The sequence below is a fragment of the Amblyraja radiata genome, chromosome 8 (genome assembly GCF_010909765.2).
Source record: "Amblyraja radiata isolate CabotCenter1 chromosome 8, sAmbRad1.1.pri, whole genome shotgun sequence".
NCBI classification, from domain to species: domain Eukaryota; kingdom Metazoa; phylum Chordata; class Chondrichthyes; order Rajiformes; family Rajidae; genus Amblyraja; species Amblyraja radiata.
The window spans coordinates 6,903,294-6,924,528 of NC_045963.1; the positions used below are offsets into that span (position 1 = coordinate 6,903,294).

At 47.8% G+C, this 21,235-nt stretch overlaps 1 protein-coding gene and 1 non-coding gene across 2 annotated transcripts in view; one reads left to right on the forward strand and one right to left on the reverse strand.

Moving 5' to 3' along the window:
* Positions 1-10,542, reverse strand: part of acss1 (acyl-CoA synthetase short chain family member 1) — a 73,715-nt gene extending 63,173 nt beyond the window's left edge. The window contains exon 1 of the mRNA XM_033025111.1: positions 9,976-10,542. Coding sequence (XP_032881002.1) covers positions 9,976-10,336 — 361 coding nt within the window. The 5' untranslated portion in view covers positions 10,337-10,542. The remainder of the gene's footprint in view (positions 1-9,975) is intronic.
* Positions 10,543-16,352: 5,810 nt separating this feature from the next.
* Positions 16,353-16,544, forward strand: LOC116976547. The gene has a single exon (XR_004412965.1). It is a non-coding gene; the product is annotated as a U2 spliceosomal RNA (small nuclear RNA).
* The last annotated feature ends 4,691 nt before the right edge of the window (positions 16,545-21,235 follow it).

Below are 21,235 nucleotides of genomic sequence, written 5' to 3' on the forward strand. Positions count from 1 at the left end.
GTGAGGGAAGGGGGGGGGGGAGTGGCGAAGGGGGAGACGAGTAGAGAAGGACGGATGGGGGGAAGAGGGGGATGGAGGGGAGAGGGGCGTTTTACACTAGCTGAATCCATCCCTGTGAAAGGTTAGAGATGGTGATTGGATCTGGATGCGGACCAATGCATCTGTAAATAAAACTGAACGACTCAGGCATCTTTTCATTTGCACAATTGATTTTATTGTATTAATTTTAATCTGTTAATGTTTAAAATCCATGCATTGAAGGAAGAATATTTTACAGGCCATCTGTGGTCCCTAACCCTAACCCTAACCCTAGCCCTACCGTAACCCTAACCCTAAGTCTATCCCTAACCCTGACCATAACCCTAACCCTGACCATAACCCTAACCGGGCATCACCCGCAGGACAGCATACGTCAGCGTGCATGTCGTACAACTTGACGGTTTTATGGGCATCAGTCAGTCAGTTACCTCTGACTCATCTGAAAGGACTGGACAGTGTCGAGGGAGGAGGTAAGGGGACAGGTGTTGCATCTCCTGCGGTTGCAGGGGAAAGTACCTTGGGAAGGGGTGGTTTGAGTGGGAAGGGATGAGTTAACTAGGGAGTTGTGGAGGGAATGGTCTCTGCGGAAGGCAGAAAGGGATGGAGATGGGAAGATGTGACTCGTGGTGGGATCCTGTTGGAGGTGGCGAAAATGTTGGAGGATTATGTGTTTGTATACGACGGCTGATGGGGTGAAAGGTAAGGACTAGGGGGACTGTGTCCCTGTTGCGACTGGGGGGGGGGAGCAAGAGCAGAGCTGCGGGGTACCAAGGAGACCCGTGTGAGGGCCTAATCCATGATGGGAGAGAGGAACCCCCGTTCCCTAAAGAATGAGAGAATGAGGATATCTCGGATGGTCCTGGTATGGAACACGTCACCTTGGGTGCAGATGCGGCACAGACGGAGGAATTGGAAGCAGGGGTTAGTCTTTGCAAATGTTTGGAGGGATATGGGCCAAATACAGCAAATGGGACTAACCTAGTAAGCCAACTTGGTGGGCTGAAGGGCCTGTTCCTGTAGTTTAGAGCTCTAGGCTTAGGTTTTGGTATATGTCAAATGCCCTCTGGGGCAATGAAAAGCTTTAACATAGAAACATAGAAAATAGGTGCATGAGGAGGCCATTCGGCCCTTCAAGCCAGCACCACCATTAATTGTGATCATGGCTGATCGTCCCCTATCAATAACCCGTGCCTGCCTTCTCCCCATATCCCTTGACTCCACTAGCCCCTAGAGCTCTATCTAAATCTCTCTTAAGTCCATCCAGGGATTTGGCCTCCACTGCCCTCTGTGGCAGGGAATTCCATAAATTCACAACTCTCTGGGTGAAAAGGTTTTTTCTCACCTCAGTCTTAAATGACCTCCCCTTTATTCTAAGACTGTGGCCCCTGGTTCTGGACTCGCCCAACATTGGGAACATTTTTCCTGCATCTAGCTTGTCCAGTCCTTTTATTATTTTATATGTTTTTATAAGATTCTCCTCATCCTTCTAAACTCCAGTGAATACAAGCCTAGTCTTTTCAATCTTTCCTCATATGACAATCCCGCCATCCCAGGGATCAATCATGTGAACCTACGCTGCACTGCCTCAATCACAAGGATGTCCTTCCTCAAATTAGGAGACCAAAACTGTACACAATACTCCAGATGTGGTCTCACCAGAGCCCGAGACAACTGCAGAAGAACCTCTTTACTCCTATACTGAAATCCTCTTGTTATGAAGGCCAACATTCCATTAGCTTTCTTCACTGCCTGCTGTACCTGCACGCCAACTTTCAGTGACCGGTGTACAAGGACACCCAGGTCTCGCTGCACCTCCCCCTTACCTAACCTAACTCTAACATCCTAACATCCTCTTCACAGTTCACACTGCCACCCAGCTTTGTGTCATCCGCAAACTTGCTAGTGTTGCTCCTAATTCCCTCTTCCAAATCATTAATATATGTGGTAAACAGTTGCGGCCCCAACGCCGAGCCTTGCGGCACTCCACTCGTCACTGCCTGACATTCTGAAAAGGACCTGTTCACACCTGCTCTTTGCTTCCTGTCTGCCAACCAATTTTCTATCCATGTCAACACCCTACCCCCAATATCATGTGCTCTCATTTTAGTCACCAGTCTCCCGTGCGGGACCTTATCAAAGGCTTTATGAAAGTCTAGATACACTACATCCACTGGCACCCTTCATCCATTTTACTTGTCACATCCTCAAAAGATTCCCGCAGATTAGTCAAGCATGATTTCCCTTTCATAAATACATGTTGACTTGGACTAATCCTTTTACTGCTATCCACATGCCCCATTATTACCTCTTTAATAATTGACTCCAGCATCTTTCCCACCATCGAAATCAGGCTAACTGGTCTGTAATTCCCCGATTTCTCTCTCGCTCCTTTCTTGAAAAGTGGGATAACATTAGCTATCCTCCAATCCATCCAGTCCCATTAGCCTTTGTGTTGCATGCTATCAAAATTGTGACTCTATATATAATTATTCCTCTTTGACTCCAAGTGGAACAGGTCTGATGGAACAGCTCTGCAGAGAGCTGATGTGTCAGCATATGTAAATCAATTAGAGCAGTTGAACTGAATATCTGAGCTGCCAAATTTAGCATGTGCTCAGGTTACTGAATGGTGATACCAGAGTGTGCACTGAGCTGATTAAGTCTGCTCTGAGATCAGGAGGGGCTCAGCGGCAGAACAGCTGAGCAAGGACAGCGAAGGGAAGACTCCTACAGCTGCAAATGGGGAGAATCTGGAAAGATGTTAGACGGAAAATTCTTCTATTTAGTTTCTTCCTTTTCACACCACACTTGTAACAGTAAAAGGAACAAATAGATTCTAAACAACGCCACAAAGTGCTAGAATAACTCAGCAGGTCAGGCAGCATCTCTGGCCAACATGGGTAGATGGCGTTTCAAGGTTGGGACTTGCCTGAAGGAGGGTCCTGACCCAAAACGTCGCCAATCCGTGGTCCCCAGAGATGCTGTCTGACCTGCTGAGTTACTCCAGCACTTTGTGTCTTTTTTTGTAAACCAGTATCTGCAGTCCCGTGTTTTCTAAAACAATTCCAAATCTGCTTTAAAGTCAACAGGAATTAAATGTAGGCTGAGATTTTCACTTCTGTTTTTAGAACAACTTGTTCATTTACGAACAGTCTTTGGCTTATTAATTGTGCCAGCTCCAGTGACCTTTAGTATACTTCTGCGTGTTCTCCAGTTCCCACCCCCTCTGTGATGTCCTCATCCTGTTGGCGGTGGCTCAGGCAGCAGCTCGGCACATGATGATTGTGCTAAGCAAGGCAACACTTTATTTCTGCTGGCAGGCAAAAATGCTGGAGAAACTCAGCGGGTGCAGCAGCATCTATGGAGCGAAGGAAATAGGCAACGTTTCGGGCCGAAACGTTGCCTATTTCCTTCGCTCCATAGATGCTGCTGCACCCGCTGAGTTTCTCCAGCATTTTTGTCTACCTTCGGTTTTCCAGCATCTGCAGTTCCTTCTTAAACACTTTATTTCTGCTGATTGGCCTGGAATAAATCGTGACCTTCAGCTGTGATCACGGACATGTTTTATAGTGCGTTGCATCGTTAGGAGATTGTTACATGAAGCAATTAGCCAAACTTTGCAAGCTTGGTTCAGGTTTATTATTGTCAAGTGTACCGACAGAGTGAAGAGCAAGCTAAACAGACCAGATACCCCATACACAGACACAATCAGTTCAAATTCAAGTATAATAGACAGTGCTTCTGCCTGTGGCGGGGACTTTAAATCTCCGACTACCAGCCTGCGGCCTACACCAGCCTGAAGCCACGGTCTCCGGTGGGGGAAGCACCGATTCAGGACTTGCCTGGACTTTTTACCTTGTCTTGCACATCTGGACGCCCGCACAAGTCCAGGACAAGGGGTCACAGCTTAAGGATAAGGGGGAAATCCTTTAAAACCGAGATGAGAAGAACTTTTTTCACACAGAGAGTGGTGAATCTCTGGAACTCTCCGCCACAGAGGGTAGTCGAGGCCAGTTCATTGGCTATATTTAAGAGGGAGTTAGATGTGGCCCTTGTGGCTAAGGGGATCAGAGGGTATGGAGAGAAGGCAGGTACGGGATACTGAGTTGGATGATCAGCCATGATCAGATTGAATGGCGGTGCAGGCTCGAAGGGCCGAATGGCCTACTCCTGCACCTAATTTCTATGTTTCTATGTTGAGGTCCCGACCACGGGGGAAAATGGAGGAGGACTGGCCAAACTTTGTGCCTTCCACCACAGTGGTGAATGCTGTGGTGGATGTTTGTGTTACATTTTTATTGTGTATTGTGTGTTCTTTATCATTGTACCGCTGCTGGCAAATTCATTTCACTTGCACTTTATGTGCAATGTGACGAATAAAACCATATTGTATTGAGCAAAGGGGAAAATGCAGAGTGCAGAATATTATATGCTACAGCATAGACAGTTCAATGCCCTCAATGGTGTCGAGGTGAATTGTATGCTAGTAGATTCTTCCTTGCGAAGTGCACAGGAAGACTTGCCACGCTCTGGTACCCAGAGTAGGTGAATCGAGAACCAGAGGACATAGGTTTAAGGTGAGAGGAGAAAGGTTTCGAGCAAAGGGGAAGATAGTGCACAAGATAGAGAGAAAAAGCTGGAGTAACTCAGCGGGACAGGCAGCATCTCTGGAGAAATGGAATGGGCGACGTTTCAGGTCGAGACCCTTCTTCAGACCCGAAACGTCCCCCATTCCTTCTCTCCAGAGATGCTGCCTGTCCCGCTGAGTTACTGCAGCTTTTTGTGTCTATCTTCGGGTTTAAACCAGTCCCTTCTATACAGCGTGCACAATACAGATCTCGGCATTGTAGTGCACCAGTTCCGTAGACATGTCACAGGGGATATCACAAAGCACCTTGCAGCCATGAAGTATAATCACTGCTCATGAAGGAAATGCAGCAACTTCTGCTGAGCAAGATCCCACAAGTAGAGAGAGAGACGATGACTTGGCCATCGGTTTTGCTGCAGATTCAACGTAGTAGACGGTGGCACCAAAATGTCAGCCTGGATCTCGCTGGATATTCGCTGACTCCGCACTTTCTACACGCCAACAATGAACATGCGTCCCAGAGATGGTCATTGGTTTTAAAGCACTATGTAGTGTTACATACAACATAGAACAGGAACAGGCCCTTCAACCACAATGACCGGCCCTAATGAGTGCCCCCCCACTCACCCCCTTTGGACAGTCTCCCTCAGATGGTCACGTCAATCAATTCAGCGTGCTTATTTATGTATTGTATTTATTTACCTTTCTTGTACATCAGTGGAGCTGCACACTAAATCTCGTTGCACTGACGTGCAATGACAATAAAAGATATTATTATTATTATTATTATTATTACAAGATGCCACGTCCATGCATCTCCTGTTAACTTTGCCCCTCTCACAACTTAAAGCTATGGCCTTTAGTTTGGTTTAGAGATACAGCACGGAAACAGGCCCTTCGGCCCACCAGGTCGGCACAGACCAGCGATCCCCGCACGCTAACACTATCCTACACATACATTTAAACCAAGCCAATTAACCTACAAACCTGTACGCCCTTGGAGTGTGGGAGGAAACCGAAGATCCACGCGGTCACGGGGAGAAGGTATAAACTCCATACAGACAGATAGCACTAGTAGTCGGGATCGAACCCGCGTCTTAGGCACTGAATGCGCTGGCGGGCAGAAACTCTCCTGCTGCAGCCCATCCTGGGGAAATGTTCTGACTGTCTACCCTATCTATGCCTCGCATCATTTTATATACTAATTTTATAGAGTTTTACCATGCTGGGAAAAGTACTCCAGTGATTCCACAGTGAAACATCATGCAACTTAAAGTATTCACATTGTGAAGAAGTTATAGCTATAACTAAAGATAATAGATTTGATGAGAAGGTAATAAGATAATTTCCACATTGAGAGGGACTGTATGTCTCCATCTGTCTCATTTCCACAAACCCTTGAGTTATGGTTTAAAAACAATTCCAGTTTCATGGCCTCGAGGAATTTGGCTTTGCATTTATTTATCTTTGGCTGATGAAATCATCCATGCTCAAATTACTAAGCAGAAGTGCTGGAGGATCTCAGTCAATCAGGCAGTGTGTCTGTGGAGGGATTGGACAGATGACAGCTTGCATGGGAACCTCTCTCTCAGCGTCCACAGAGTTGTCCAGTGTTGTATGGAAACAGGCCCTTCGGCCCATCTTGTCTCGCTCAATCAAGTTAATATATGGGCTTCTCTAAACCTGTCCTATCCATATATCCTTCCAAGCTGCCAGATGAGGTAGTTCTGTCTAATAAACAGTTAGACAGGTACATGGATAGGACAAGTTTGCAGTGATATGGACCAAATGCAGGCAGGTGGGACTGGTGCAGCTGGGGCATGTTGGTCAGTGTGGGGCAAGTTGGGCTGAAGGACCCATTTCCACACTGTATCACTCTAATTATACACATAAATACTGTACAATCTAGTACAGCTCAGGTACAACAAATAGAGCAAAGGGGTCGATGCATTGTGCAAAATATAGAGAACAGTCCCAGACACACAGTGCAATGGCCACAATGGGATAGAGGTGAATCAGATAATACCCTAGCTTGTTGGAATGTGGACATTCCCTGCACTCTACAGCATATTGTACATATTATTGTAAATAGTTGAATAGACTCTTTTTGGTTGAATATTAAATAAATGGGGTCAAGTCGGTTTACCTCGTATGTTGCTTCACCCACTACTTCCAACAGCCCCAGTCTGGCAGCTGTCCTTTGGTGTGCAAGAAAGAACTGCAGATGCTGGTTTAAATCGAAGGTAGACACAAAATGCTGGAGTAACTCAGCGGGTGAGGCAGCATCTCTGGAGAGAAGGAATGGGCGACGTTTCGAGTCGAGCACCTTCTTCAGACTGAAGAAGGGTCTCGACCCGAAATGTCACCCGTTCCCTCTTTCGAAAAATGCTGCCTCACCCACTGAGTTATTGGCCTGTCCCACTTAGGCAATTTTTCAGGCGACTGCCGACGACTGTCAGAGTGGAACACACACACACACACACACATCGCTTCCTTCACCAGCCCGTTATGCAGGCGGGGGACAGGGCAAGCGGGGGGAGCGCTGTCTGAGTGATGCTATAGAGCTGCCAGTGGAAGCTATAGAAGTGGATACAATTGCCCACATGGACAGATATATGGATATAAACATAGACAATAGGTGCAGGAGGAGGCCATGCAGCCATTCGAGTCAGCATCACCATTCAATATGATCACAGCTGATCATCCAAAATTAGTACCCCGTTCCTGCTTTTTCCTCATACCCCTTGATTTCATTAGCCCTTAGAGCTAAATCGAACTCTTTCTTGAAAACATCCAGTGAATCGACCTCCACTGCCTTCTGTGGCAGAAAATTCCACAACTCTCTGGGTGAAAAGGTTTTTCCTCAATCAGTCCTAAATGGCCTACCCCTTATTCTTAAACTGTGACCCCTGGTTCTGGACCCCCCCCCCCCCCCACCCCACAACATGGGGAACATTTTTCCTGCATCTAGCCTGTCTAAACCCTTAAGAATGTTATGTGTTTCTATAAGAATCCCTCTCATCCTTGTAAATTCCAGTGTATAGGTTTAGAAACATAGAAAATAGGTGCAGGAGTAGGCCATTCGGCCCTTCGAGCCTGCACCACCATTCAATATGATCATGGCTGATCATCCAACTCAGTATCCTGTACCTGCCTCCTCTCCACATCCCCTGATCCCTTTAGCCACAAGGGCCACATCTAACTCCCTCTTAAACATAGCCAATGAACTGGCCTCAACTACCTTCTGTGGCAGAGAATTCCACAGATTCACCACTCTCTGCGTGAAAAATGTTTTTCTCATCTCAGTCCTAAAAGACTTCCCCCTTATCCTTAAACTGTGACCTCTTGTTCTGGACTTCCCCAACATCGAGAACAATCTTTCTGCATCTAGCCTGTCCAACCCCTTAAGAATTTTGTAAGTTTCTATAAGATTAGGGGCTAGTCGTGTCAAGGGATATGGGGAGAAGGCAGGCACAGGTTATTCCTCTTCTAAAACCACCTCCATCGTGCCAGTGCCAAAACACTCCACTGCGGCAAGCCTCAACGACTTCCGCCCAGTTGCACTTACCCCCATCATCACTAAGTGCTTCGAGAAGCTGGTCCTGGCACACCTCAAAAGCTGCCTACCCCCCACACTGGATCCCTATCAGTTTGCCTACCGCAAGAACAGGAGTACGGAGGATGCCATCTCAACGGCACTTCACTCCGCCCTCTCCCACCTCGACAACAGAGACACTTACGTAAGAATGCTGTTCATCGATTACAGCTCAGCATTCAACACCATTACACCCTCTAAACTGATCACCAAACTCGGTGACCTGGGCATCGACCCCTCCCTCTGGATACTGGATACTGGACATTCTAACCAACAGACCCCAGTCTGTTAGGTTAGACAAGCACACCTCTTCAACCCTCACCCTGAACACAGGGCTGTGTGCTGAGCCCCCTCCTCTACTCCCTCTTCACCTATGACTGCACACCTGTACATGGTACTAACACCATCATCAAGTATGCAGATGATACAACGGTGATTGGCCTCATCAGCAACAACGATGAGTCGGCCTATAGGGAGGAGGTCCAGCTCCTAGCAGCATGGTGCGCTGACAACAACCTGGCCCTTAACTCCAAGAAGACCAAGGAGCTCATTGTAGACTTCAGGAAGTCCAGGGGCGGCACGCACACCCCCATCCACATTAACGGGACGGAGGTGGAACGTGTTTCTAGCTTCAGGTTCCTGGGAGTCAACATCTCCGATGACCTCTCTTGGACCCACAATACCTCAACTCTGATCAAGAAGGCTCACCAGCGTCTCTTCTTCCTGAGGAGACTGAAGAAGGTCCATCTGTCTCCTCAGATCCTGGTGAACTTCTACCGCTGCACCATCGAGAGCATCCTTACCAACTGCATCACAGTATGGTATGGCAACTGCTCTGTCTCCGACCGGAAGGCATTGCAGAGGGTGGTGAAAATTGCCCAACGCATCACCGGTTCCTCGCTCCCCTCCATTGAGTCTGTCCAAAGCAAGCGTTGTCTGCGGAGGGCGCTCAGCATCGCCAAGGACTGCTCTCACCCCAACCATGGACTGTTTACCCTCCTACCATCCGGGAGGCGCTACAGGTCTCTCCGTTGCCGGACCAGCAGGTCCAGGAACAGCTTCTTCCCGGCGGCTGTCACTCTACTCAACAACGTACCTCGGTGATTGCCCGGATACTTATTATTATTTATTCAAATCATTTGCTATGTCGCTCTTCCAGGGAGATGCTAAATGCATTTTGTTGTCTCTGTACTGTACACTGACAATGACAATTAAATTTGATGCTGAATCTGATAGGGGATGATCAGCCATGATCACAATGAATGGTGGTGCTGGCTCGAAGGGCCGAATGGTCTCCTCCTGCACCTATTTTCTATGTTTCTATCCCCCCTCAATCTTCTAAATTCTAGCGAGTGCAAGCCGAGTCTATCCAGTCTTTCTTCATATGAAAGTCCTGACATCCCAGGAATCAGTCTGGTGAACCTTCTCTGTACTCCCTCTATGGCAAGAATGTCTTTCCTCAGATTAGGAGACCAAAACTGTACGCAATACTCCAGGTGTGGTCTCACTAAGACCCTGTACAACTGCAGTAGAACCTCCCTGCTCCTATACTCAAATCCTTTTGCTATATTAGATGGATATGGGCCAAATGTAGGCAAATGGGAGTGGTCCACAATGCCAACTTGGTCAGCTGTTTGCTTGCTGTACAGCGGGACGAGTATCAATGTGAGACAGAGTTGAGATATTGATGGGTGATGTGAAACACATGGGGGGAAGGGAAGGAATAGCAGCGGTTCAGCAGCAGCCGTGGTACCTGAGACGTTGAGTTGTCCTCCCACAAACCAGGAGTTGAAGCCTCTCCTGAAGTCACAGTCGTCGACCCGTTGGAAGGGCCGGTCCCAGGAGAGTCTCTCTTTGGCCAGGGTGCCCCAGAAGCTGTCGGCGTTCTCCATGGAGTAGTCCAGCAGCTCGGCGTACGATCTGACCCCGGGGAAGGAGCCGGCTTCGGGCATGAAGGAGCTGATGTCGAGTGCTGGACTTGCGACGTGGAAGGGTCGGACGCGGCCAGGACTTGGGGCTTTGGGAGCCCTGCGCTGTGTCACCCATACTGCTGGAAGCAACCATGGCCTGACACCGCTCCTCAGCACCCTGCTGCACCCTGCCACAGTCACCATGTCCCCCCCTCCCCCGGGGAAGGGCAAGCAGTTTACTCCCCGACCTACGCTGCTTGTAAACACAGCCCGCACTGGGTGGAAGAGGAGGCGCCGAGTGTTGACCGGAGTCCAACCCAGAAAAGGAAACGGTACAGCGAGAAGGCTGGGCTACAGAGGCCAGGCTGAGCTTCAGCGTTATGCAACATGACTGAGCTACTGAAATGTGAGAAGTCCCACTCACGCCTTGGATATCCCCGCCCGGCAGCCGGATCACAATGACAGTGACTTCACAAACACCTCCTGAAGCCCAGAGAGAGGGTGGCACAAGCCACTGCAGAAGCTGCTTTACAGAACAAGGCACAGAGTGCTGGAGGAACGCAGCGGTCTAGGCACTGGGTATCAATTAGGGGAAGTCAGGAAAATGGGGTTGACAGGAAAAGATAGATCACCCATGATTGAATGGCGCAGTAGACTTCAAGAGAGAGTGTTTTATTGTGATTTGTCCCAGATGGAATAATGAAATTCTTACTTGCAGCAGCACAACAGAAGATGTAAACATGTGTAGGAAGGAACTGCAGATGCTGGTTTAAATCGAAGATAGACACAAAATGCTGGAGTAACTCAGTGGGTCAGGCAGCATCTCTGGAGAACATGGATAGGTGACGTTTCACAGAGTGCTGGAGTAACTCAGTGGGTCAGGTAGCATTTGTCGAGAACATGGATAGGTGACGTTTCACAGAGTGCTGGAGTAACTCAGTTGGTCAGGCATCATCTGTGGAGAACATGGATAGGTGACGTTTCACAGAGTGCTGGAGTAACTCAGCGGGTCAGGCAGTATCTCTGGAGATTATGGATAGGTGATATTTCGCAGAGTTCTGGAGTAACTCAGTGGATCAGGCAGCATCTGTGGAGAACATGCATAGGTGACGTTTCACAGAGTGCTGGAGTAACTCAGCGGGTCAGGCAGCATCTGTGGAGAACATGGATAGGTGACGTTTCACAGAGTGCTGGAATAACTCAGCGGGTCAGGCAGCATCTGTGGATAACATGGATAGGTAACTTTCCGGCCAGGATCCATCTTCCAAAGTCAAGAGTGATAATTGACACAAGTACAGACAAAGGAACAATTAAATTTTTGTATACACAAGGAACTGCAGATGCTGGTTTACAAAAAAGACACGAAACGCTGGAGTAACGCAGCATCTCTACCTAAAATGTCACCCATCCATGTTTTCACCAGAGATGCTGCCGGACCCACCGAGTTACTCCAGCACGTTAGGTCTTACATTACAACACAATTCTTAGCTACTGCAGCATAACAGTCCTGTAAACACAACACACAGATAAATATATAATAATCATCTATAATACAACAATATTTAAAAGACACTTGGACAGGTACATGAATAGGAAAGGTTTTGAGAGATATGGGCCAAATGCTGGCAAATGGGACTGGGTTTGACGGGGTTTCTTGGTCAGCATGGACAAGTTGGGCCAAAGGGCCTGTTTCCTCGTTGTAAGGTTCTAATACTCTATGCCTCAAAATTAATAATCAGTAATATTAAGTAACCACAATAGTGCAAATCTGAAGTAACCAAATTAACACTTTCTCTAGACAATATTTATTCCTGATGCAATATCGCATTCGAGAGAGTCAAGTGTGGTTAATTACCATATGTATTACAATAGAACAATGAAATTTATATGCCGATAAATACAATAACACAGATAAATATACAACAATCAATAATGCAGTGAATTAATAACCATAATACTGGTGCAAAAATCCAAGTCCCTAGTGCAACCAAAGCCACGGTCCATAGAAGATCACAGTTGCTGAGGTCAGTGTTGTGCAGTGTTCAAGAGCCTGATGGTTGTTGGGAAGAAGCTGTTCTTGAACCTGGAGGTCATGGTTTTCAGGCTCCTGTACCTTCTTCCCGATGGTAGCAGTGAGATGAGAGAGTGGCCAGGGTGGTGTGGGTCTTTGATGATGCTGGCTGCCTTTTTGAGGCAACACCTCCTGTAGATCCCTACCATGGTGGGGAGGTCAGTCGCTGTGATGGACTGGGCAGTGTCCAGCACGCTGTCATCTGTGTAATATACTTCTTTCCCCTGCACATCCCGCTGAAGCCTCTTTACAATGTCCTCTGTCCCCACACACCACCCATGTGGTATCATCCTGGGAATGGTCAGTGCAAACACTGTCCCCTGCAGCATCCCCCAATTCACAGCCCAGAGCGCAAGGCATGGGATCCCTGCGGTTCCTGTCCCAAACTCTCACTGCATTCCATTACCTCACAAGCCCACCTTGTGCTGGACACCAGCCCATCACAGCTACCGACCTCCCCACCATGGAAGGGATCTACACAGAGTGGTGGACACTGCCCGGTCCATCACAGCTACTGACCTCCCCACCATGGAAGGGATCTACAGGAGGCGCTGCCTCAAAAAGGCAGCCAGCATCATCAAAGACCCACACCACCCTGGCCACTCCCTCATCTCACTGCTACCACCAGGAGGAAGGTACAGGAGTCCGAAAACTGTAATGACCTGGAACAAGGGAGACACAAAATGCAGGAGTAACTCAGCGGGTGAGGCAGCATCTATGGAGAGAAAGAATTAGCGACGTTTCGGGTCGAGACTCTTCTTCAGACTGATGTCAGAGGAGGGGGCGGGACAAGGTAAGAACATAGGCGGAGACAGTAAGACTAGAGGGAGGGGGAGGGGATGGAGAGAGAAAGCAAAGGCTACCTGAAATTAGAGAAGTCTATGTTCATACCGTTGGGGTGCAAACTGCCCAAGTTAAATATGAGGTGCTGTTCCTCCAATTTGTGCTGGGCCTCACTCTGACAATGGAGGAGGCCCAAGACAGAAAGGTCAGATTGGGAATGGGAGGGAGAGTTGAAGTGCTGAGCAACCGGGAGATCAGGTAGGTTAAGATGGACTGAGCGGAGGTGTTCAGCGAAACGATCGCCGAGCCTGCGCTTGGTCTCGCCGATGTAGAGAAATTGACACCTGGAACAGTGGATACAGTAGATGAGGTTGGAGGAAGTGCAAGTGAACCTCTGCCTCACCTGGAAAGACTGTTTGGGTCCTTGGATAGAGTCGAGGGGGGAAGTAAAGGGACAGGTGTTGCATCTCCTGCGGTTGCAGGGGAAAGTACCTGGGGAGGGGGTGGTTTGGGTGGGAAGGGACGAGTTGACCAGGGAGTTACGGAGGGAACGGTCTCTGCAGAAAGCAGATAGGGATGGAGATGGAAAGATGTGGCCAGTCGTGGGATCCCGTTGGAGGTGGCAAAATTGTCGGAGCATTGTACGCTGCGTTCGACGGCTGATGGGGTGGAACGTGAAGACAAGGGGGACTCTGCCCTTGTTACGAGTGGGGGGAGGGGGAGTGAGAACGGAGCTGCGGGATATCGAGGAGACCCTAGTGAGAGCCTCATCTATAATGGAAGAGAGGAACCCCTGTTCCCCAAAGAATGAGGACATATCCGATGCCCTGGTTTGGAACACCTCATCCTGGGTCCTGCCCCTCCCATCCCCTAACATCAGTCTGAAGAAGGGTCTCGACCCGAAACGTCGCCCATTCCTTCTCTCCATCGATGCTGCCTGTCCCGCTGAGTTACTCCAGCTTTTTGTGTCTACCTTCATTTTACCAGCATCTGCAGTTCCTTCTTATACATGACCTGTTACAAGAACAGGTTCCTCCCAACCACCATCAGGCTATTGAACACTGAACTCCAGCTACACGACACACTTCACTGCGAGACATAATGATGGCAAAGCCTGATCTGGGAGACATGAATCAGCACAGGATGATGGGGAGGAGATGCAGTGCCCTCTAGTGCTCAACTATGGTTTACTTATTTCAACTACGTCCTTGGAGTTTCCGCTACATAATTTTACTTCGGAGTCACGTGAGTGACTACGTGAAGAACCCGCTCAGTGCGCAGGCGCGGCATTACGCCAGCAGTGCAACAGCGGCAGCGGGAGTTAGGCACTCCCGCAACAGATGAAACGGACCGTCAGGTGAGTATCCTGAGGTCGGGTTTCTTTTACAGGGGAGCCCCTTTTTCTGCTTGTGTTTTACAGGCAGAAAAAAAGGCTCTGGAACAAAACTGTCCCCCGTTCGAGGAGGAACGTTTCCCGTCGGGGGGAAGGGGGGCAGCAACAGGCGGTAGGAGCGACCCGGTGTTCCTCTATTCCCCGACACCGTGCCGAGCCCAGCCCGATAGCGGGCTGGATGTATAGCCACCCGAAGAGGCATCCGGCAGGTGTTCCCGATTTGGGACGGGACGTCTCTCCACCCGCACGGGGGGAGAGAGAGCCGCCTGAGCCGCTGGAGCGGCTCTCGGAGCAGGTGCCTGCGAGACGCGCTGCTTGAGGGGCGCTCTCGCTACTACAAGGCACAAAAGCTCCAGAAGAAGGCGGTAGGAACATTTAACCGGGCGTTCCGCTATCCCCACACCGCGCCGAAGCCAGTCCCGCTAGTGCCTGAGCTGCGGGCTGGATGTCTAGCCATCCGAAGAGGCATCCGGCCGGTGGCTTCCGACTTGTCGGAGGGGACGTCTCTCCACCCGCATGGGAGAGAGACAGCCGCCTGAGCCGCTGGAGCGGCTCCTGGAGCAGGAGCTCCTGCGAGACACGCTACGTGAGGGGCAGTCTCGCTGGAGGGTTCAGGCATACCCTCCACAGTGCCTAGGCACTGCCCATCGCTTCCTCCTTAGTGTGGTTAGCTTTGGGGTGACCAGTGGCTGGGCTGGTCATGAAGAGGGGTCACTGGCTGAACAATATCGGGAGTATGCTTGAGGTACAGGATCAGGAAGAGCTGCTGGGTGTGGCCGCTATGTGGCTCCACCACTAGCGAGATGGCTTTTCAGTCTCAACTGATGGCCAGCTTACTACCTGTCTTTTCCAAAAAACCTCTCCAAGACAGGTAGCCATGAGGCGTTGGTTTTATCACGCCTCCCCTAAATTGCATTTACTCAAAGTGCCCGCCATTATTGGGGGATACATTGAGCAGCGCGTTTAACCTAAATATTTTAAAAATGCATTTGGTACCCTGACGTCGGCTATCATGTCCACCTGCTCATTCCAGAAGGGCAGGGTAGTATGGCAAAACACCTGACCCTACTGTTCAACGGTATACCTCATAACTTCTGAAATGAACTCACAAACCTGCCCTCAATCTATGAAATTAACAGGACTATGAGAACGCCGACCTCATAAGCACAGATCCTGCTACCTGGCACTTACCAAACCAGTCCTAAAAAACTGGACGAAGTGTTCAAACTATTCGGCACAAGAGGGCAGAGTCTGGAATGAGCACCACACTAAACCAGACAGCAGTACCTCTACGTGTCCACCAGGGGCGTCTACCTCATGGTACTGGTGAAAGCTCGGGGCCTGCATGCCAAACCTGTAGCATTTTAGGCCACGGCCCAGAGCAGGCCCCAGGGGAAAATGTGCCACCCCCCAACAAACATCGTCCCTACAAGAACAAGGAACCAGAAACCGAAGAAAACAACAATGAAGACAGATAAGTATGGTTCCTACCATCACATAAAGGTTAAGGGTTGTACTAACAAGGGGTGGATGAATCACGCCTGGTTAGGAAGCTATCACTCTTGGTAGTTATATACCAAAAAATAAATACAAGGGGAATAGAATTAATATCTTGCCACCAATTCAGCAATCACCCCAAGTGGTCTACCCTCCCACGATGGTGAATGTCGCACCATCGTTGATAAACCACTTGAGTATTTCACCAGGTATACCCATTCATGGGATTTGTAACTACTACCATGGATCCAAGGATACTTTATGGTAGACATCGACCTTGAAGATGCACACTATTCAGTACCTTCTCATATAAGTTTCGGATATACCGCAATTACCTGGATGGAGTAACCATGATGAGCGTTGCGGCATTTAAGTCAAAGTTATCCAGAATCAACTAGCCCTGACACTTAGAAACATTCCGTCATGGCATGTCTATATATTAACGACAAACTATCCTTGGATACAGCTTTAGCTGCATCGCTTCTCGGCCTTTTGGCTAAGATCAAGTGTAGTATCTGTTCTTATCAGTTTAATAATCTGATACGTCCCTTATCTAGGGACCATATATTAAATTGAATTTTGGAACAGGGAGATGGAATAGGGGCTTGCTCCGTCCACTCCACGCATCGACCCAGTATTGCAGTGCCTCTGGGAACGGTGCACAAAATATATATCCAGATATTTACGTTGACCATCCACAACGTTGTTATCTGGTATTCATTAAGACTATCAGTCATGGTGCATTAACCACCAATCAACTACGTGGCAAAGTAATTGGGATATAGCAGCATTACCAGCTACTGAACTTTGTACCTTTCCTATGAGCTGAGATACTAGTGTTCAAAACTATCTCCATACCTGTAATATGGGGGCAAATGGATTAATCTGTAGTGTTATCATGGAATTTATCGGCAGGAAGGATTATGGTTGTACACTTCCACCTGTTTTGAGTAACATCTTATGTGTCCTGATGTGTTACTGAGCTTGTAATACTTAATGCCAATATGAATTGACTTAAACATGTTATATATTAACTTACTTAATTCTAGTGAAGCATTTGCTCAGTAATCCACCAAATTTGCATGTTCGTTTATAAGATAACAACATCAGTGGTGGCATATACCAAACCACTTGGGCGGAGAACATCGATATTAGGGGACAATTTATTAACAATTGGAAACCGTATGTCGTCAAACATGTTTGACCATCAGTAACTCACCTATCAGGTGAGCTAAATACTGTAAACATACATTTAAACCAAAAATATTTGCTGAAATCACTAAGCAATATGGACACCAGATATCGATTCCTTATATCCAATTAAATCACCACGTACTAACTTACGTCACATGAAACCAATCTCAAGGCAGCGGCAATGGAGACATTCCCGCGTATTGAGGGGTGGGGGGAACCTAATCTCTATGTTTTCCTTTCCTTCTACCTCTTCAATAGGTACTACGGCTTCATCAGTCGGGTACTACGCAAATTACAGTGGACCAAGTCCACAAGCATGGTTCCCAGTGACCCTCGACATGGTCATTAAAAGAATTGCAGAATTGGGAAGACCATTGCTGTGCTTGGATCAGGAGCACTATCAACCTGATGACAGCATTCCGTCGCATATCCTAGGGAACATACCTGAGGAGCATCAAGAAATGGTACACTGTTTCCAAAACAGGAATTACACATTCAACTATAACAAAAAACTGTACTGGAGCTCCTGGCAGGTCTTCACCACAATGAAGGACATGTTCTGTTAGCCTACTCAACTTGGGTACCGCTCACTGGTGATCAGATACAGGAGAGGTATATCAATCCATTCCCCAGAAATAGGTACACCCAAATTGGGATGTCAGTGAAATCCTGACATACCTTAGGGGATGATCACCAGCCAGGTCACTCACCCTGGAACAGCCTACCCTGAAGATGGACATGCTGGTGGCCTTACATCAACACAAAGAGCCAGCTCTCCCATCTACTGCGATGGGACAACATGGTTATAACACCAGATAGTGTCACATGCCCATTCAAGGGTTGGCCAAACAGAACAGACCAGGAACATCAGGTCCAGTCATGAAATTCCGGGCATACCCACCTGAACCACGTTTTATGTGTCATGACCCACTTAGAGATCGACACAATAAGGAATACCGAGGGAGAGGAAAAAGCCTTATGGGTCAGCCACAGGAAACCTCATGGTCGGGTGACGAGCTAAACTATCTCTAGTGGCTCAAGCAGGTACTGGGAGTTGCTGGAGTAAATACTAACGTGTATAAAATCTTATTCCACCAGAACAGCTTCCACGTCAGTAACTAAGAGGATGGACGAGCCTATGGACCACATCCTGGCTACTGCAGGGTGGTCTAGGGAGTATACGTTCCAAACTTTTATAACAAACCACTGACAGAACCTGTATCGTTTGCAGAAAAAGAATCTGCAAAAAATATATAATTTAAGCCCGGGGGAGCAATTGGTCTTGTTGTTGTTAATAACACCATTATTGTTTTTACAAACAGATTCATGGTTGATTACGATAACATACTTCCTCCCTCGAATGACTTCGGCAGCGAGTGAAGTATGAACTGTTACACGGTTTGAAATCACAGAGCTTTGAAGTCTTCACGTAGTCACTCACGTGACTCCGAAGTAAAATAGTAAGATTAAACGAGAACTTACCAGTTTGAAGTTTGATCTGTATTTATGAGGAGTTACGATGAGGGATTACGTGCCCTCCGCTCCCACCCTCATTATATGGATCAAACTAATAAATTGATGTCTCCTTATCTTTACTATGTTTACTTCAAATAACTGTGTCTATCTGTGATTCCACACCGCTGCTTGGAAGTATGCCGCGCCTGCGCACTGAGCGGGTTCTTCACGTAATCCCTCATCGTAACTCCTCATGAAATACAGATCAAACTTCAAACTGGTAAGTTCTCGTTTAATCTTACTATTTTAAAACATTGATGTTTTCCCCTGTGATGGAAAAATCAAATACCAGAGGGCAATAGCTTTAAGGTGAGAGGGGCAACGTTTAAACGAGGTGCAGGGGTTTATTGGGTGCCTGGAACGCGCTGCCAGGGGTAATGGTGGAGGCAGATATGATAGTTGTAGATGAGGTATTTGGATAGCCACATGGATATGCAGGGAATATGGATCATGTGCAGGCAGATAAGACTTGGATCATGGTCAGCACAGAAGTTGTGGGCCAAAGGGCCTTTTCATGTGCTGTACTGTGCTATGTTCAATGCCATCTGTCCATAAGAGTCAGGAAGTCATGTCACAGCTTTATAGGACTGTGGTTAGGCTGCATTTGGACTATAAACATACAGTTCTGGTCGCCCCATTGTAGGAAGTATGTGGAAGCTTTGGAGAGGGTGCAGAGGATGAAATGATTAGAGGGTATTAGCTATAGGGAGAGTGGGACAGACTTGCATTGTTTTCTCTGGAACGCTGGATGTTACTGTGCTGTACTGTTCTATGTTCCATGAATAGTAATGATGCAATTTCCACCAGGTGGCGCTGCGATGGCAGCGTCGCCAACAGTCTGTCTTTCGTCTTTTTTTGTTATTTTTAGTGTGCTTTAAAAGTTTGTGTTAAAGTTCTCTGGCTGAGATTCCCCACCCCCGATGCAGGAGCTGATCGCCCCGACGTGAGGGCCTAAACGCCGCCGGCTACGGGAGTAAGATCGTCCCGCAGGAGAACAAAGAAGGGAAGAGATTGAACTTTTTTTCGCCTTCCATCACAGTGAGGAATGTGGAGGGGTCACTGTGGTGGATGTTTATGGTAAAATGTATTTTGTGTGTTTTATTGCTTTCTATTGGTGTGACTGTATGGCAAATCAAATTCCTCGTATGTTGCAAAACATACTTGGCTAATAAAGCATGATTCTGATTTCCCACCATGTAAACAATCGATTTTAAGATTAACAAATGATCAGAGATACAATTAAGCATAAAACAACGTACTAGAGGACCTCCCCGGGTCAAACAGCATCTGTGAAGGGAATAGAGAGACGATGTTTCTGGTCGGGACCCTTCTTCAAACCGATCTCCCCTCCACAGCCTCCACTGTACAATTCCCCTGACCCTGCACTGTCAATTCCCACCTCCTTTCCAAAATACGCAAGCTGGATTGCCCTGGCAGACCCATTTATGCTTGCTCCTGCCCCACAGATCACCTCTCCTAATACCTAAGGGAGTACAGAGAAGGTTCACCAGACTGATGGTACACAAAAATGCTGGAGAAACTCAGCGGGTGCAGCAGCATCTATGGAGCGAAGGAAATAGGCGATGTTTCGGGCCGAAACCCTTCTTCAGACTCTGAAGAAGGGTTTCGGCCCGAAACGTCGCCTATTTCGTTCGCTCCATAGATGCTGCTGCACCCGCTGAGTTTCTCCAGCATTTTTGTGTACCTTCGATCTTCCAGCATCTGCAGTTCCTTCTTGATCACCAGACTGATTCCTGGGATGTCAGGACTTTCATATGAAGAAAGACTGGATAGACTCGGTTTGTACTCGCTAGAATTTAGAAGATTGAGGGGGGATCTTATAGAAACGTACAAAATTCTTAAGGGGTTGGACAGGCTAGATGCAGGAAGATTGTTTCCGATGTTGGGGAAGTTCAGAACAAGGGGTCCACAGTTTAAGGATAAGGGGGAAATCTTTTAGGACCGAGATGAGGAAAACATTTTTCACACAGAGAGTGGTGAATCTCTGGAATTCTCTGCCACAGAGGGTAGTTGAGGCCAGTTCGTTGGCTATATTTAAGAGGGAGTTAGATGTGGCCCTTGTGGCTAAAGGGATCAGGGGGTGTGGAGAGAAGGCAGGTACAGGATACTGAGTTGGATGATCAGCCATGATCATATTGAATGGCGGTGCAGGCTCGAAGGGCCGAATGGCCTACTCCTGCACCTATTTTCTATGTTTCTATGTTTCTATGTTTCCATTCAATCTTGTCCCTCTATTCCAGTCCCTTACCACCAACATCCAAGACACCTCACGGTCTCTTCCACACTTCAATAAATTCATTGAACAAGGGACCCGTCATGAAAAGTCATCTGTTCAATCTCTCCACAGAAACGATCCGATCCGATAGAACGTTATTTATCCCAGGAGGGAAATTGATCTGCCAACAGTCATAAAACACAAAATACATGAAACATTAAATTAAAGTGACGAGTGGAAAGGATTGGAGATGTGCAAAGATTGGGGAGGGGAGTCAATCTAACCTACGACAGAAGAGTTGTACAGTTTGATAGCCTCAGGGAAGAAGGATCTCCTGTGGCGTTCTGTGCTGCATCTTGGTGGGAACCAGTCTGTTGCTGAAGGTGCTCCTCAGGTTGACCAGTGTGTCATGGA